General features: G+C 34.7%; 1 protein-coding gene across 1 annotated transcript; it reads right to left on the bottom strand.

Annotated features, from left to right (window-relative positions):
* Window positions 1–5,223: 5,223 nt before the first annotated feature.
* Window positions 5,224–14,147, bottom strand: LOC110288027 (olfactory receptor 8G18-like). Its single transcript, XM_021154484.2, has 2 exons — window positions 14,142–14,147; window positions 5,224–5,895 (listed from the first exon to the last, which is right to left on the bottom strand). The coding sequence occupies exons 1-2, from the start codon at window positions 14,145–14,147 to the stop codon at window positions 5,224–5,226; spliced, it is 678 nt and encodes a 225-aa protein (XP_021010143.2).
* Between the last annotated feature and the right edge of the window lie 6,191 nt (window positions 14,148–20,338).

Genomic DNA, 20,338 nt, shown 5'->3' with positions numbered 1-20,338 from the left:
TAGGTATGGATCGATTCCCTTTCTTCTACATGATAACAGTCAGTTGTGCCAGCACCATTTGTTGAAAATGCTGTCTTTCTTCCACTGGATGATTTTAGCTCCCTTGTTGAAGATCAAGTGACCATAGGTGTGTCGGTTCATTTCTGGGTCTTCAATTCTATTCCATTGGTGTACTTGTCTGTCACTATACCAGTACCATGCAGTTTTTATCACAATTGCTCTGTTGTAAAGCTTTAGGTCAGGCATGGTGATTCCACCTGAGGTTCTTTTATCCTTGAGAAGAATTTTTGCTATGCTAGGTTTTTGTTTTTCCAGATGAATTTGCAGATTGCCTTTTTTAATTAGTTGATGAATTGAGTTGAATTTTGATGGGGATTGCATTGAATCTGTATATTGCTTTTGGCAAGATAGCCATTTTTACTAATGGCTATCTTGCTAAACTATACTTCTAAATGAATGATAACTTTTATATGTTTGAAAGTTTCCTTGGTAATACACATCTCCCCTTTTATAGTTTTTTATGGTACACTAGAATAAGAGAATAATTGGTTAATTAATGGAGATATTCAGCTATTTCTGATTATTTTTCACAATGATTGTTCCATACCGTATAGTCCTAAGTGACAAGAGTTAGTATGTGAGACAAACATGCTCACCTTACCTCTCCTGATATTCTCAATGTCATTTTTTATTTGCTGGTCCCAAATGGTACTAATCCTGGAATTTGTAGAAATATTTTCCAGTTAGTATTGAGAAGACAAGCCTAGTCTTCAATGATATCAGTACTGTTGAGCCTAGTTCACATCTCAAGTCATCTTCTTCCACGACTCAGTGTGTGCCTCTTCAGATTCAATTTCTGAAACCCACAGTCACTTGAGCAGTTATTAAGCTCTGCTTTACTTAAGTTCTTCAGGTATTATATGTCAGGAAATAAACATTCTCGAAGGACTTTGATTATTCTAGAAATATGCTCTTGGCAAAAATAACTATTATCAGTGCCAGTTGCCCAATTGCTAAGTTATTATTTAAAAAGATTTCTGTCATTTCTGTTTTTCAAATCCTAATAAAGTGTTTTGAGTATGTGGATCACTGAAGAACTGTGTTAAAAAGTTCGCTATAATCAAGTAGGTATGGGTAAGAGTGAGATTCTGGAAATATCTTAGGAGTCTTTGGCTGACACAACAGAGTACATAAGATGTAACCATGTTTTAGATAGAATAACACATTTCTGAATGAGTTATATGGTATTAATTATAAGCATAACATAACTTAAATAATAAACATATTCACATGAATATTATTAAGAGTTTCCCCAACAACACAAACTGCATTAATTTCTTCCCAATTTAAGAAACCATTGGAAAAAGTAGAATTCTCTAAATGAAAATGGATGGGGAATGAATGGGACTATAGAAGCATTTGAATTGTTTCTTGACTAAATAGAAACCAAAACAATAGAAAATTTAAACTATCAAAGTGACTTGTAAGACTAAAGTGTCTTAATATCTGAGTAGGCAAATGAATGGAACTAGAAAATAACATTCTATGTGAGGTAACTCAGACCTGAAAAAACATGTGTGGTATGTAATCTCTAATAAGTGGATATTTTTCAAAACCAAAAATGTACAGAATATCCAAGATATAGTCTACAGAACTCTAAAAGATTAACAAACTGAAAGGCCCAAGTTAGGATGCCTCAGTCCCACATGGGAGGGAGAAGAAAGCAACCAGGATGGGGGAGGGAGGGGACAGAAGGGGAGGGAGGGGTGGAAGGAAGGAAGGAGGGAGGGACCAGGCAGGGAAAGTTGAGGGAGGGGGGAGAGGGGAACATAATCTGGTATTGGGTGAGGAAAAAGAACTGAAGCCCTGAGGGCCAGAAAGAATGAAAACAGGAAGTGAGGGAACCTTCAGAATGAACCAGAGCCCCAGGAGGTGAGAGACTCTCAGTACTCCAAGAAAGGGACCTTACAGTGGAGAGAAGTTACTTGTAAAGCCCACATCCAGCAGAAAGACATGGCATAAAGAGAGGGATGTGGTAGCCATCCCACAGGGAAAATCCCAAACTATAATCATTCCTGTCTAAAAGAACTGCAGGCATGGAAATGGAGAAGAGCCTGAGGAAAGGAAGGTTCAGCGACAGGCCCAAAGTGGGATTCAGCTCATGGGGAAGCTCCAAGGCCTGACACTATTACTGACTCTATAAGTGTGCTTACAAAAAGGAACCTATCATGACTAGCCTCTGAAAGATGCAACAAGAAGCTGAAAGAGTCAGATGCAAATATTGGCACCCAACCAATGGACTGAAGCAGCTGCCCCCTGTGGCTGAATTAGGGAAAAACTTGAAGAAGCTGAGGAGGGGGGCAACCCTGTAGGAGAACCAGCAGACTCAATTAATATTGGCTCCAGAGATCTCTCAAACACTGGATCACCAACCAGGCAGCATATGCCAGCTGATATGAGGCCCCCAAAATATATAGAGCAGGGGGTTTCCAAGTCTGGGGTCAGACAGAGAAAATGCATGTAACCCTCAAGAGACCGGAGGCCCCAGGGAGTTTAGAGGTCTTGTGGGGTAGGGGTAGGGTGGGGTGGGGACATCCAACATGCTCTTGGAGACAGGGGGACATGGAGAAGATATGGAATGTGGAACAGTAGGAGAGTAGACTGAGAGGGGAATAAAATCTGGAGTGTAAAAATAATAATAATAATAAAAGTCTAAAGTGTCTTCTGCTGTAGCCATTTTATTTTGCTCTTTATAAGTTTCCCTTATTTTTTCTTTTGTAAACAATAAACAGAGTAAATACTCAAATTAATAGAGAGCATGTAACATATAAATAAAACTATGACATTCAATAAAACATAGCACTTAATATTATAAAAAATATCTTTTTTTGAAAAATTTTATAAGATATTTTCTTTATTTACATTTCAAATGTTATCCCTTTCCTGGTTTCCCCTCTGAAAGCCTGGAATCCCATCCACCCTAAAATATCAACAATACCTGCTCACCAACCCACACACAAGGCTAGGTGCTGTCCAGAGTCCACAGGCCCCTGACTCCATTCTCTGCTCTTCCTTAACTCTCAGAATTGCCTAAATGTCCAAGAGTTAGAGAACCACACAACCCTGGCCTCATTGCAGGCCTCGGGACAGCCCCAACCCGACCAAAAAAACCAAACAAACAAAAAACCAAAAAACAAAAAACCCCCCACAAAACAGCCCTGGCATTCCCACAAGTCATAATGCACTTTCCCACCCTGGAGCAGTGTCTTAGTGCTTCCCTACAGTCCTCCTGTGGGGTGTGTAAATGCAGGCAAACTCCATGCATTCTGACTCCACAAGAGGTCATGCCCAGTGGCTGAGCAGGCACTGACTGACACCCTCTATAGGATGTAGGGTTGGTAAAGATTTTTTTTTAACCAATATTTATGTTGCCATTTTGTTCTGTTGACAGTGTCCTTTGCTTACAGAAGTTTTACAGTTTCATGAGGTCCCATTTGTCAATTGATCTTAGAACCTGAGCCAGTTTAACCAGCACCATTTAAAATGTCCTTTTTCCAAAGGGTAGTTTTGGATTCTTTGTCAAAGATCATGTGACCATAAGAGTGTGGGTTCATTTCTAGGTCTTCAAGTGTATTCCATTGATCTACCTGTTTGTCTCTGTACAAATATGATGAGGTTTTCGATCACGATTGCTCTGTAGTTTGAGATGGTGATACTCCCAGAATTTCTTTTGTTATTGAGAATTGTTTTCAGTATCCTGGATTTTTTTCTTATTACAGACAAAAGTGAGAATTGTTCTTTCTATCCCTATGAAGAATTGAGTTGGAATTTTGATGGGAATTGTATTGAGTCTTTAGAATGCTTTTGGTAAGGTGGCCATTTTTACAATGTTAATCCTACTGATGCATGGGCCTGGGAGATCTTTCCATCTTCTGAGGTCTTCAATTTCTTTCTTCAGAGACTTGAAGTTCTTGTCATATGAATCAATCACTTGCTTGGTTAGAGTTACACCAAGATATTTTATATTATTTGTGACTATAATGAAGGGTGACATGTCCATAATTTCATTCTCAGTCCTTTTATCCTTTGTGTAGAGGAATACTACTGCTTTGTTTGAGTTAATTTTATATCCAGAAACTTTGCTAAAGTTGCTTATCAGCAATAGAAATCCTCTGGTATAATTTTTGGGGTTGCTTACATATACTATTATATCATCTGCAAATAGTGATACCTTGACTTCTTCCTTTCTGATTTGTATCCCTTTGATGCCCTTTTGCAGTCTAATTGCTATTGTTTGACCTTCAAGTACTATATTAAATAAATAGGAAGGGAATGGACAGCCTTGTATCATCCCTGATTTTAGTAGCATTTCTACAAGATTCTCACCTTTTAATTTGATGTTGGGTATTGGTTTGCTGTATCTTGCTTTTAATATGTTTAAGTATGTCCCTAGAATTCCTGATCTTTCCAAGCCATTTCATCTGAAAGGATGTTGCATTTTTTGTTATAGGCTTTTTCAGCATCTAATGAGATTATCTTGTAATTATTTTCTTTAAGTTTGTTTATATAGTGGATGATGTTGATGGATTTCCATATATTGAATCATACCTAGTTTTCATTCATCTCCTAGTTAGAAAAGAATAATATGTCACTCTTTTGTATTCACTTCCAATATTAAAGCTTTAAAAAATCACAGGGACTCTATTCCAAGATAAAGAAATAGGGAAATTAATGATCCTGAGAACAGTATAAGATTTCCTATGGGTATATAAGAATAAAAGGAGAAGAAGACATTAATTCGAGTGAGAGCAGGGGGACCATGGGAGTGAATTATAAGGAGATGAGGGGAATAATATATTTACAGGCCTTACATACAGTTATCAAAAATGAAATAAAATTGAATAAAAAGAAGCACTTTGTTGTAATTAAAACTTCATTATTTCAAAAGTTATTTATATGAAAAACATTGTGTATCATGAAAGACAATCCAGTATGGGCATAAGGATTTATATCTTCCATATTATTTGTTGATTTTGCTGTTTATGAGATGATTATGAGATAAGTGCTTGAAATTTAAAGTTGAAATTTGTAATAATAAAAATTACCAAAGGTCCTAGCAAATGAGTAATTATAGTGTATGGTAGGATAAAATAAATAGTATCAATCAAATCTATGTGTTTTTAAATAGTTTGGTCTAATAAATAATCTACACATGACTTCTGCTTACATGAATTTTTTTCTTTCAAGTATTTTCTTCAGTGCAACACTGACATCCTTATTCCCCAGGCTGTAGATCAAGGGGTTCAGCATGGGCACAACAGTAGTATAAAACACAGAGGACACTTTCCCTTGGTCCATTGAACTCACTCGTGATGGCTGTAAGTACACAAATGCTGTAGAACCATAGAAGATAGCAACAGCAGAGATGTGGGAACTGCAAGTACTAAAGGCTTTCGACCTGCTCTCCCTAGAGCGAATGCGGAGGATGCTGGAAATAATGGACGTGTAGGAAGTAATAATGGTCAGCATTGGGACAAAGATATTCAGTGTACCAAAAACCAGAATCAACATTTCACTGACATATGTATTAGAGCATGCAAGTTTCAAGAGGGGAAGGAAATCACAGAAATAGTGGTTGATTACATCTGATTTGCAGAACTGGATCCTCAACATAAAGCCCATGTTTACTGATGCACAGAACATCGCAAAAATATATACCCCTGAAATCAGAGAACAGTAAATCTGAGAGGACATGGCTATATTGTAAACCAAGGGGTTACAGATGGCAACATAGCGGTCATATGCCATTGCAGCTAATGTGTAGCTCTCTGCTGTGCCAAAAATGATGACAAAATAGAGCTGAGTCATGCATCCAGGGTAGGTGATTAGGTTCTTCTCGGTCAGTTAGCCATTTTCATGTATATAATTACCTTTACTTTATCACCTTTGATAAATAAATTTATCTTGTGTTATATATACTTAGAAGTTAAGATTGTACTTCATGTAAAATACTATCACTGAATTTAAGTTTTAAAATTTTTCATTCTTTCATAGCTAAGTCTCAAAATTAAAATTTAGAGTTTGTATTAGTGAGTGAAAGTACCTGTGTTGAGAATGTAAGCTTTTCCTAAAATACAGTGATTATCCAAAATATACTGTTTCTAGGGATCTTCAGAGCGCTTATTTTTAGACATTCCCATTTTTCCAATTCCTAATATACTTAAGGTCTTTATGTATCAAAATGTGAAAATTGATTTACATGTAGCGAATCATTGTATTCAATACTGTAAACATGGTGCTACTAAATTACGTATTTGACTCATGATGAGACTATTATTAATTATTGGTCACATGGTAATTCTAGGATTAAGTAGTGGACATATGGTACTACTTGGAAGGGGATTTGTCTTGTGGACCAATTCTTTTTTTTTTTTTGCTTTTGTCAGAATACATTATCACAAAAACAAAAAAAGTACTGATAGACATCTTGCTAGATTTTTAGTCCCCCCCCACCCCCATACCCACCGTTCTTCAATATATTCTCCACATTTTTTGTGGAACAATTCTTTTTTTTTAATTTTTGATTTTTTTTATTATGTATTTTCCTCAATTACATTTCCAATGCTATCCCAAAAGTCCCCCATATCCTTTCCCCCACTTCCCTACCCACCCATTCCCATTTTTTTGGCCCTGGTGTTCCCCTGTACTGGGGCATATAAAGTTTGCAAGTCCAATGGGCCTCTCTTTCCAGTGATGGCGGACTAGGCCATCTTTTGATACATATGCAGCTAAAGTCAAGAGCTCCGGGGGATGCTGGTTAGTTCATAATGTTGTTCCACCTATAGGGTTGCAGATCCCTTTAGCTCCTTGGGTACTTTCTCTAGCTCCTCCATTGGGAGCACTGTGATCCATCCACTAGGTGACTGTGAGCATCCACTTCTGTGTTTGCTAGGTCCTGGCATAGTCTCAGAAGAGACAGCTATATCTGGGTGTTGTGGAACAATTCTTAAGAGGAGCAAAGTCAGTCACTGTTGGTTACATAGTGAAGCCATTAAGACAATGTGCCCATATTCACTCCCATTATTTATCAATGACACTGTTAGCTAATACAATGCATTTTTATTATTTATAAAGAAATTAATATTGTTAGTATCTTATTACTCAGAAAATCTGCAGTATTATTTTGTTGTTAGGCTCTATTGATATTCTCTCAAATGAAAAAATGGATATTTCTACATATTAAAATTTTAGAAACAGACGTAACTCAGCTCTTCCTTTCCCATTTATACGTTGTGCCCTAAGAAGTATTGCCATGCAGAATGAGGTTAATTAGGGGAACGTATAACTATTATCCTCTATCCTATTGAATTGTGAATCAATTATTGATTCTGAATATACAGGAAATTCCAAACTGAATTAGACTTTAATAATTCAAAAGTAAAAAGGGGAAATAAATGTTTTTAAAATGCAAATATTTAAACCTTGCATAAATAATAACATAAATTTCAAGAAAGCTCATAGATTTAAGTAGACACTTATTAAATTTTTGATAGCTCTAGAAGACTTCAACTTCAATGTTGCTTAGAACCTCACACACACAAATAAAGAAAACAGAAATCATATGTCTGGGCACAGCAAAACAGATGCTCCTAAACCTCACAGTGATTGTGCAAGCATGCACAGGAACAGTGTGAGCCAAAGTCAGCCTATGTGCCAGCAGAGAAAGGTGAGTTCCACACAGAGATCACCTCAGCTGAGGAGCTATTGACACTGTATAACTGCTGAGAGAGGGCATGTCAGTTTTCTCTAAAGTGGAGTACCAGACAAGTTGACCATATAAGAGAGGGAAATCATATATCCATAAATATATGGACGGAACAAATTGACTACAATGGGAAAATGGTGACAACAGGATAGAACTGCAAAGGAAGGGAAAGAGAGGGACCTGGGAAATGTTTGGGGAAGGAGAGTGAATATGATCAAAGTATGTGTATGAAAGGAAGAGTTAAGTAAAGGGTTTTAAAGCTTAAAGGGATGAAAATGAGGAGACGAACCAATAATGACTAAATGAATCTGCCATAGGACTAATATGAAATGCCCTAAATATCTGCAATACTTATACTCTAAAGACAACAATGTTTAAAGTGAAATGAGAGTGTTAATGAAAAATAAAAACCTATAGATAAGACATGTCAATATGTGAAGTGTAAATATGTTTATGAACATATGCCAATAATGATTCAACATCAATGAAATCAAAATGAGACACATTCCTACAAGTATATAAGAATGGCTTTTGAAAAGTTGTAGCAATGCCACATGTATACAAGGGATATCCAGACAAATCAAAGAGCATGCATTAGTGGAGTAAATTTTAAAACCTTGAAAATGTGTAAAGCTGGCTTGACAGCATATTATAAGTGTGAAGACAAATCTGCCATTCATTTCAAGTATAGGCTTCTCAGTGTTTTCCAAGATAAATGGGAACAGTTTTATGCACAAAGCCTATGAAATATGTTTTAAGCTTTATTCATTTACGATTAAAGCCTTAGTAGGAATGAACCCAAATATTCAATTTTATTTCTAGTATAGAAGGTAATTCTGATTAGCATTTATAATTTATAATGGAATACATTATATTTGACGCTGTCCCTTGTAATCATCCACCATCTTGGGTGAATGGGTCCCTCTTTTCTGTACACAAATTTAAAAATCCCAGACACTGTTGTTACACCAAAGACATGTTTTTTAAACATGTAAAAATTTCTATCAATGCATATTAAAGATTATACTATTCCAAATTAGACACTGACTATTTTGAAGCACTGCATAATGCATTTTGTTTGTTCATTTTTATTATATTGCTTAGTTATTCACTGGCCCAATGACTTTGTAAATACTATCCTATTAACTATTGAGCAAAGTATAGGAATACATGGACTAAAATGCTTGTTATGTTTTTCTTACTTTAATTTTCAAACTTGAGTCACACCTATTTTCAATAAACTATATTCCCCTTTTCCAACTGTACTGTTCTAAATCTGTTCTGTCTGGTATAAATGCAGGACCATAAGCTAGTCTCTGTATGTCAAACAATGTATTCTGTATTTCTACTTTATTACTTTGTGTCCTTACAGTAAAACATAGTTCAATGGAATTTCTAAAATTAAAATAATGAAACACAAATACTATAAAATATGAACAAATTCACAGCAAATATCCAGAATTCAATGCAATAAAATCCAAATAAACTTAATATACTAGGCCTTTCAAATAGCTCCGAGAGAATTGAAGAAAGGTTTAGTGAGAGAACAACTCATAATAATAGTGTTCTTTTATGTTCAGTAGGGTAAAATTATCAGACCTCAAAGACTCATGTATAGGTTTTTTATAATTCAATTAGTAGATTTCACATGTATGTGAAATATATAATATCATAGTATTTAAGGTACCAATATAGTACTTTAAGGCAACCTTTGTTTATTTTGGGTCATTTCAGAATTTATGGTAAAAATTATTATAGCCCAATGTTATAAAAAATGCATCTTAACAGACTAAACACAATGAAATAAAAAAACTCAGGATATATAAAAAGCTCAATACTGAGCTTTCTTCTTGAACCTCTCTAATTTGATATGCACATATACTATTAGCAGGTGCTTTAACTTCCATTTTAATATACTGTACTTTTTATCATTACATGTTTCATTATATGAAGTCTGTATGCACAGGTATGTTGTAGTGCACATTGAATGACAGAGAATAAGTTTGAACAACATCTTTTCTCTTTCAAACATGAGAGTATAGAATGAGAATTCAGGTAATCAGGATTGTGTGACAAGAGCATTTATCCTATGAGTCATCTTGTCTGTCCAGTTTGTGCCTGCCTTTTTTCTTTCTTTCTTTCTTTCTTTCTTTCTTTCTTTCTTTCTTTCTTTCTTTCTTTCTTTCTTTCTTTCTTTCTTTCTTTCTTTCTTTCTTTCTTCCTTTCTTTCTTTCTTTCTTTCTTTCTTTCTTCCCTTTTTAATGATTTTTATTAGTTATTTTCTTTATTTACATTTCAAATGTTATCCCCTTTCCTAGTTTCCTCTCCAAAAATCCCCTATCCTCTCCCCCTCCTCCCTGCTCACCAACCCAACCACTCTTGCTTCCAGGCCATGGCACTGTCCTATACTAGGGCATATAACCTTCTCAGGACCAAGGGCATCTTCTTCCATTGATGAACGACTAGTACCTTAATGTATAAGACAGTAACCTTTGTAGTTGCTTTTCCCTGAGATGTAAAGCACATATTAATATGAAGTATGTATTAATTTATTTCTTCATATTGTTATTCTTATATCACATAAAATATTTACATAATTAATAAAAATTTTGTAAATTGGCAAATATGTAAACGTATTCATGAAGAATAAATGTTTTGTATTTTTTTTTGTTTAGTCTTAACCTTATCACCAAAAAAGTACTGAATTTGTGCCAAACATCTCCTTTTGAATCTGTAGCTCTTCTCAAGCTCTCCTCCACAGCTGTAAATAAGTAGATCTATTCTCTTTCTAAGCTCACTGAATTCTAATAGTATATCAAACTTCCACATTCTAACCTCAGTTACATGAAGCTGGTGGCCAAACCTTCTTCCTCATTATTATCTTTGAAATTTACATTTTACTGTAGATAGATGAGTAGCTTATATAATCATTAAAATATCAAAATTATTTATTTACCTCTCAAAACTTATTTAATATAGAATTTTTAACAATATGAAAAATTTCATAAATAGAAATATCTTCCGGTAGTATGTGGAAGTCTGTACTTCCTAAAAATTAAGGAAGAAACTATAAAATTATGAAAAAATTAAAATAGGTGTGCACTTGGGAGCCATTAGATTGTGTAAAATAATTCTAATATCATGCTTCAAAGACAATTTCTGTCACATTCTTCCCCTGTCACTATTTCCTTCCATCTAGATCTCTCTCAGACTCTTCATCACCATCTCTCTCTAAATATTGCTATATTACACAGGAAATTGCAATGACCTTAGGTCACTGTAGCATTACAAACAATTGTAAAATCTTCTCTGCTTTAAAGAATTCACAGCCTAAATCTGCCTTACTATAATAAATTAAATAAAAATTAGATTCTAAATATGTGAAGAAATTTACAAGATAAATAAAACTAGAAAGAAAAGACAATAAAAGTTGTACTTGAATTGATTATTACTTCATATTCATGGGCTTACATAAAATAAAGGGGTGTACTAATATTTTCAGTAATGTTGCATAATAAAATTTGAGTAAATTCACAACCCCAAATTTTTGATACTAATCAATGTTTTCATTACTCAAAGATTTGCTGCTAATATATTTAGAATACTATATTTTATAAAAATGTTTCACAATTCAATTATTTAAATGCCTATAGATTTAATATTTTTCAATGGAAATTCATTTTTGCCCCAGTTTATTTTACCAGAATAAAATAAAAGTAAAAAACTTGTAATATTTAATTATATTAAGTTGAAATTATGTACCTAACCAAAATCTAGTTTACTAGTCTAGTAATTCTGTAAAGTAGAAGCATATGTCTAATCTTGTAAATGAGATTAATTATGTAAATTATATTCATCATAGTATGAATCACTGATTAAGAGTGCATGACAGGTTTTCAACTTAAATTTCAAGGACATTATCCATTTCTCATGGTAAGAAATATACGTTATGGCCAGCATTTCTACAAAGTTACTATAACCTTATCCATAAGGACAAAAATAACTTAAATTCATACATATTACAATAGAAGTTTAATACCAAATAGCTACAATTATTTATTACATAAAAACATGGAAATAAATTAAACATGGACAAATTTCTTAACTTGCAAATTGGTTTTGAAATTAACATGTTATAAGAGAGTTTTTGATATTTGAAAACATAAATGTTACACTTTAATAATCATACAGGAATATTATGAAAGTTGCTTGTTTGAAAATGGGGGAAAAATTCAAGCTCATGGTCTATAACTGCATCTTAAGTCTGTTGATAATTTGTTTTCAAAGATCTAGAGAAACTATTCCTTTCTAGTTTATATGTAAACCAAAAACTGTTCACTCTCTTTTCCTCCTCGACTCTTCATTCATACAACTGTCTAGCTCTGTGATGGACACATTTGGCTATTTACAGTTCCTAAATTATATTAATTAACTGTCCACATTTTAGAATGATATTTATTCTACTTTCAAGAGTGTTACTAGACAGTATTCCTTTATTACATGGTAAGGATGTATATCCTTTTACACCCTGTCTAAAACTGTTACTGACAGGGTGGGATTCTCAAAATCTTTAAATAGATTCATCCTTTCTACAATGTCCTTAAGATGTTGCCATTTCTGAACCTTGCACTTCCTGGTGAAATAAAGTACACTGCTAACCAGATGGCTACTTGGACTTATTTTTCTGTATCCTCAGTAATTAATGTCTGCCTCATTACTGTTTTGTTGCACTTTTCCAGTATAAGGAAATAATTGGAAGAATGATTAAGGATATTCAGCTATTTTTGCCTGACTTCTGACAGTGATAGATCCACTCCTCATAGTCCTAAATAAGACATTTGAGTATGTAAAACAAACACACTATGTTACTTTTCCTGAGATTCTAAATATCAAGTTTTAATTGCTGCTTGTCAATAGTTCTAATCCGGAAATTGGGCAAAGCTGGCATTGAACATTCTACAGTTGGTATTGAGAAGACAAACCTAGTCCTCAGTAGCAGCAGTACCTTTGACCCTGGTCTGCATCTCCAGTCATCATCTTCCAGGACTTTGTGCTTCTGCAGATTCAATTTCAAACATGCAGTCAACTGGGCAGTTGTGAACCTCTGTCCTGAGTTTATCTACTTCAGATATTGTGTGCCATGAAATAAACTTTCCCTTAGGACTCTCATTATTCTAAAGATAGGCTAATGAGAAAATAAGCAATTATCAGTGCTAACTCTGAATTGTCAAGTTGTTTTTCAAATAATTCCATGTCATGTCTAAACTTTCAGCTCCCAATAAAGGTTTTGAGTATGTAGATCACTGGACAGTTGTATGAAAATGATGACTCTGATCCAGAAGGTGTGAGGTGATATGAGATTCTGGATATTTCTTCGGAATTTTAGGGAACTGGGCAGAGCAGGCATTGAACATTCCACAGTTAGTATTGAGAAACAGTGAACCCAGTGGCATAACCAGTTTCCACAAGTATTAAAGCTGCCTTAGTTTGTTCCCAGTTTAAGAAACTCAGGAGAGCATTAAATGGTCTAATGAAGAGGATAGGGGCACCATTGTGATTACAGAATTCGGTGAGTTCTATCAGGGATAAATACTTAAAAAACAGAACAATCTAAATTCTTAAACTATCAGAATGATTTGTAACTAAAGTATATGTCATCGATTCTAACCAATTTATTTTGCTTTACATAATTTGTCCCTTTTTTTCTGTAAGTAATAAAGAAAGAAAACACTGAAATTAATACAAAGCATTTAACATAAAATTAACACTATTACATTCATTACAATACAGCTCTTTAATGTTTAAAAAGTGTTAAAAGTATCTTTGTTGCTAATTTTTATAGGAAACAGGCATGCATTCATTGAATAGTTTTACTAGTGTGGTTACATAGAGAAACTGATAATTTACATGAAATATAAAACTTTTTGAAGATATCAGCAACAGTATTGCATATTATGTAAATTATAGTGAAAGAATTGAAATTTAGCAAATCACAGTTTATTAGATATATAGTAACTATCTTCATTTTTTTCATATTCAGTTTTTAATAAAAGGCTTTTGTTTTACATTTTATTTTGTATTTATTTTTATTAATGCACATTAATGTATATATTTATGCATATATGTGTATATTATATATTATATGTTGATTTTATTATATTAGTGTGTCTTTCCCATCTATGAACAATACATTAATAGTAGAATCCCCATAAGCTCAGATATATGGACATCATGAATAATAAGGAATATGTTGAGATAGTGAAGTTCAATTTTATTCTGTACTCAATTTGAACATATCACCTAATGATAGAGTCCCCCAGAGTACTATACAGGGACAACTGTATAGAACTGCAGCCACATCATTTATTCCTCTTACCTTCATCTGAAGTCCTACACAAACAAAATATGGACTATGAAAAAGATTGTAACACTAATAGATTAATTGGAGAATAATCTGATTATTTATCCAGTCCCGCAAAATTGAATGTATGGATGGATCAATAAAGAAATAAATCAATACAACAAAACAACTCTGCTGGCTAGTCAGGTTATTACACTTAATAATGTGGAGTTTTTCAGTTGCCACCTTTAATATAGCACATTTTACACACACATATATATTCACAAATATTAATATATATGCATATATATGTATATATATGATGGAATATGTGCCACAATGATTATGTTTCATCATAGGTGGAATAGCTTATGACAGGGAAAATAGTAATACCGGAGTATTGATTAGTGCTATTAACATAAATCCACAAATTTTATATTTGAACCATAAATTGTCAAACTTCTTTATTTTCGATTTCTCAAAAGTATGAACACCAAGAAAAATCAGCCTCCAAATGCTGACACCATTGCTTACACCAGCAAGATTTTGCTGAAAGGACCCTGATATAGCTGTCTCTTGTGAGCCTTTGCCAGGGCCTAGCAAACACAGAAGTGGATACTCACAGTCAGCTATTGGATGGAACACAGGGCCCCCAATGGAGGAGCTAGAGAAAGTACCCAAGGAGCTAAAGGGGTCTGCAACCCTATAGGAGGAACAACAATATGAACTAACCAGTATCCCCGGAGCTCGTGTCTCTAGCTGCATAGGTATCAATAGATGGCCTAGTCGGCCATCATTGGGAACAGAGGACCCTTGGTCTTGCAAAATTTATATGCCTCAGTACAGGGGAATGCCAGGGCCAAGAAGAGGGAGTGGGTGGGTAGGGAGGGGGGAAGGGTCTGGGGGACTTTTGGGATAGCATTGGAAATGTAAATGAAGAAAATACCTAATTAAAAAAATTACTAAAAAAATTTTTTAAATTCTATAATTAAAAGTATTTAATGAACTCTGAAAATCAGTTATTCACACATTATCTCATGTGGGATGGTTAGTCAGAGCAATTCTAATCAAGACTAAAACATTTAAATCTTTCAGTGTGACAGAACAGTTATTAGTTTTATCATTTCCTTAAGGTAAGGATATAAGTGAACCATGAAATATTTGATTTACAAAGCTGTGCTAAACTAAATTTAGTTAAAAGTAAATATAGCATTCAATAAAAATATCTTCATTTATAATAAGCAAAGTAGAGTTTTCTAACCAACTGTACCATCAAAGACACATTACATTAATGCCATTGATATAATAAACTAAATATGTGGATTCTATTCACAGTATTTCATTTACTTTTTTTTCTGTGATACATAATTGATCACATTTATACAAGAAACAGTAATATATCTAATTAGATATATTCAAATTGTGGAACAAATGCCTAGATTACCAAATGGATTAAAATAAATAATAGTAATTGAAACAGTGTATCATTTGATGACTCTATTTTAATAAGTAAATCCTTATTAGTTGACACGAATGATTTTTCTTTCTAGCATTTTTCTCAGGGCAATTCAGATCCACTTATTCTGTAGGTTGTAGATCAAGGGGTTAAGTATTGGCAGATCAATGGTGTAAATCATGAAGGGTATTTTCCCTTGGTCTTTGGAGCTGATTGATGATTGCCAGAAACACATGAATGCAGCAGACAAAAAAATAAGTGTCCAATATGTTCTAAAGTCATTTTTTGTGGCATATTGATGATCTTGCTGACAATGATGAATTAAGAAGTGATATTATCCAAGTTGGGTGCAACATTGTTAAATGTACCAAAGTATAAAATCAAAAAAATTTTAACCTAAGGACCTTAACATAATGAGTAAGTGAATAAATAGGATGAAAGATTATTAAGTAAAATAATAATTAAAAATCATTAAAGAAGAACTTTAACATAAGTGGGGGTGTTTTGTGGGGTAAGAAGACCATAAAAATGGTAATCAACCACGCCTATGCTACCAAGCTATATAGAGATCATGAAGCTGGTGTGAGCTGATCTACAAACTACACCAATAATATGTACTTCTGAAATCAAGGAACTGTAAATCTGAGAGAATATGGTCATATTGTAAACCAAAGAATTATAGATAGCAACATGAGGTTCATATGAAATTGCTGCTAACAAGTGACATTTTGCAGTCACAAAACTGAGGATGAAATAGAGCTAAGTCATGTATTTAAGGTGGGAGATGGGGCTGTTTTCTATTGCAAATTTCACAAACATTTTTGGGTTAACATCCATGGGATGGCAGAGATTAATGGAGTATATACTGCTGAAGAAGTAGTACATGGGTTTGTGCTGTGGAAACTCTACTGATTCAATGTGGAACTGCCCAAATTCCTACCAGAGTGAGTGCGTAAATTCCTATAAAAGTAGAGGAAGAAGGCAGCTGAGAGTCTAGCTTCTTAGAGAATTCAGTCAGAATGAACTCATGCAACATGCAATATTGTCCTATGGCCATATCTTCTGTTAGAAATATTGAAAAGAGAGAAATGTATATTTGTTAGAGTGATTTTTGTCATTGTTTTAAATTTACAATAAAACTCTTAATGTTTATGACTTTTAGTTATATATGATTTTATTCTCATTATAATTATTAAATCTCTGAAAACATATTAACAAACATTCATAATTTACTGTTTAATCAACATTATTTTAAAAAAAATTCAGAACGCCTGCAATGTAAAATACTGCTAATGAGCATTTTTAGTATTTCAGTGGCTCCCAGCAATATATTTTTTAAATATTTTTATTACATATTTTCTCAATTACATTTCTAATGCTATAACAAAAGTCCCCCATACCCTCCCCCAAACTTCCCTACCCACCCATTCCCATTTTTTTGGCCCTGGCGTTCCCCTATACTGGGGCATATAAAGTTTGCAAGTCCCATAGGCCTCTCTTTCCAGTGATGGCTGACTAGGCCATCTTTTGATACATATGCAGCTAGAGTCAAGAGCTCCGGGGTACTGGTTAGTTCATAATGTTCTTCCACCCATAGGGTTGTGGATCCCTTCAGCTCCTTGGGTACTTTCTCCAGCTCCTCCATTGGGGGCCCTGTGATCCATCCAATAGCTGACTGTGAGCATCCACTTCTGTGTTTGCCAGGCCCCAGCATAGGCTCACAAGAAACAGCTATATCTGGGTCCTTTCAGCGAAATATTGTTAGTGTATGCAATGGTTTCAGCGTTTGGAAGCTGATTATGGGGTGGATCCCTAGATAGGCAGTCTCTAAATTGTCCATGCTTTCGTCACAGCTCCAAACTTTGTCTCTGTAACTCCTTCCATGGTTGTTCTGTTCCCAATTCTAAGGAGGGGCATAGTGTCCACACTTCAGTCTTCATTCTTCTTGAGTTTCATGTGTTTAGCAAACTGTATCTTATATCTTGGGTATCCTAAGTTTTGGGCTAATATCCACTTATCAGTGAGTACATATTGTGTGAGTTCCTTTGTGATTGTGTTACCTCACTCAGGATGATGCCCTCCAGGTCCATCCAATAGCCTAGGAATTTCATAATTTTTTTTTAATAGCTGAGTTGTACTCCATTGTGTAAATGTACCACATATTTGTATCCATTCCTCTGTTGAGGGGCATCTGAGTTCTTTCCAGCTTCTGGCTATTATAAATAAAGCTGCTATAAACATAGTGGAGCATGTGTCCTTATTACCGGTTGGGACATCTTCTAGATATATGCCCAGGAGAGGTATTTCTGGATCCTCCGGTAGTATTATGTCCAATTTTCAGAGGAACTGCCAGACTGATTTCCAGAGTGGTTGTACAAGCTTGCAATGCCACCAACAATGGAAAAAAGTTCCTCTTTCTCCACATCCTCACAAGCATCTGCAGTCACCTGAATTTTTGAACTTAGCCATTCTGACTGGTGTGAGGTGGAATCTCAGGGTTGTTTTGATTTGCATTTCCCTGATGATTAAGGGTGTTGAACATTTTTTCAGGTGCTTCTCTGCCATTCCTTGTTCCTTAGGTGAGAATTCTTTGTTCAGTTCTGAGCCCCATTTTTTAATGAGGTTATTTGATTTTCAGGAGTCCACCTTCTTGAGTTCTTTATATATATTGGATATTAGTCCCCTATCTGATTTAGGATAGGTAAAGATCCTTTCCTAATCTATTGGTGGTCTTTTTGTCTTATTGACAGTGTCTTTTGCCTTCCAGAAGCTTTGCAGTTTCATGAGGTCCCACTTGTCAATTCTCGATCTTACAGCACAAGCCATTACTGTTCTATTCAGGAATCTTTCCCTTGTGCCCATATCTTCAAGGCTTTTCCCCACTTTCTCCTCTATAAGTTTCAGTGTCTCTGGTTTTATGTGAACTTCCTTGATCCACTTAGATTTGACCTTAGTACAAGGAGATAGGAATGGATCGATTTACATTCTTCTACATGATAACAACCAGTTGTGCCAGCACCATTTGTTGAAAATGCTGTCTTTCTTCCACTGGATGATTTTATCTCCTTTGTCGAAGATCAAGTGACCATAGGTGTGTCGGTTCATTTCTGGGTCTTCAATTCTATTCCATTGGTGTACTTGTCTGTCACTATACCAGTACCATGCAGTTTTTAGCACAATTGCTCTGTAGTAAAGCTTTAGGTCCGGCATGGTGATTCCACCAGAGGTTCTTTTATCCTTGAGAAGAGTTTTTGCTATCCTAGGTTTTTTGTTATTCCAGATGAATTTGCAGATTGCTCTTTCTAATGCGTTGAAAAATTGAGTTGGAATTTTGGTGGGGATTGCATTGAATCTGTAGATTGCTTTTGGCAAGATAGCCATTTTTACAAATTTGATCCTGCCAATCCATGAGCATGGGAGATCTTTCCATCTTCTGAGTTCTTCTTTAGTTTCTTTCTTCAGAGACTTGAAGTTTTTATTATACATATCTTTCACTTCCTTAGTTAGAGCCACGCCAAGATATATTATATTATTTGTGACTATGGAGAAGGGTGTTGTTTCCCTAATTTCTTTCTCAGCCTGTTTATTCTTTGTGTAGAGAAAGGCCACTGACTTGTTTGAGTTAATTTTATATCCAGCCACTTCACGGAAGCTGTTTATCAGGTTTAGGTGTTTTCTGGTGGAATATTTAGGGTCACTTATATATACTATCATATCATCTGCAAAAAGTGATATTTTGACTTCATCTTTTCCAATTTGTATCCTCTTGATCTCCTTTTGTTGTCGAATTGCTCTGGCTAGGACTTCAAGTACAATGTTGAATAGTAATGGGGAGAGTGGACAGCCTTGTCTAGTTCCTGATTTTAGTGGGATTGCTTCAAGCTTCTCACCATTTATTTTGATGTTGGCTACTGGTTTGCTGTAAATTGCTTTTTTCATGTTTAGGTATGAGCCTTGAATTCCTGATCTTTCCAAGACTTTTATCATGAATGGGTGTTGGATCTTGTCAAATGTTTTTCCGCATCTAAAGAGATGATCATGTGGTATTTGTCTTTAAGTGTGTTTATATACTGGATTACGTTGATGGATTTCCGTATATTAAACCATCCCTGCATGGCTGGAATAAAACCTACTTGGTCAGGATGGATGATTGTTTTAATGTGCTCTTGGATTCAGTTAGTGAGAATTTTATTGAGTATTTTTGCATCGTTATTCAAAAGGGAAATTGGTCTGAAGTTCTCTATCTTTGTTGGATCTTTCTGTGGTTTAGGTATCAGAGTAATTGTGGCTTTATAGAATGAGTTGGGTAGAGTTCCTTCTACTTCAATTTTGTGGAATGGTTTGTGCAAAACTGGAATTAGATCTTCTTTTAAGGACTTGTAGAACCCTGCACTAAGCCTATCTTGTCCTGGGCTTTTTTTTGGCTGGGAGACTATTAATGACAGCTTCTATTTCTTTAGGGGATATGGGACTGTTTAGCTGGTTACCTTGTTCCTGATTTAACTTTGGTACCTGGTATCTGTCCAGAAATTTGTAAATTTCATCCAGGTTTTCCAGTTTTGTTGAGTATAGCCTTTTGTAGAAGGATCTGATGGTATTTTGGATTTCTTCAGGATCTGTTGTTATGTCTCCCTTTTCATTGCTGATTTTGTTAATTAGGATGTTGTCCTTGTGCCCTCTAGTGATTCTAGCTAAGGGTTTATCTATCTTGTTGATTTTTTCAAAGAACCAACTCCTCCTTTGGTTAATTCTTTGAATAGTTCTTGTTTCCATTGGT

The sequence above is a fragment of the Mus caroli genome, unplaced genomic scaffold (genome assembly GCF_978045245.1).
Source record: "Mus caroli unplaced genomic scaffold, Mus_caroli_1 scaffold_11, whole genome shotgun sequence".
Classification (NCBI taxonomy): Eukaryota; Metazoa; Chordata; class Mammalia; order Rodentia; family Muridae; genus Mus; species Mus caroli.
The sequence above is the reverse complement of the archived record's forward strand: the minus strand, read 5'-3'. Positions and strand labels throughout refer to the sequence as shown.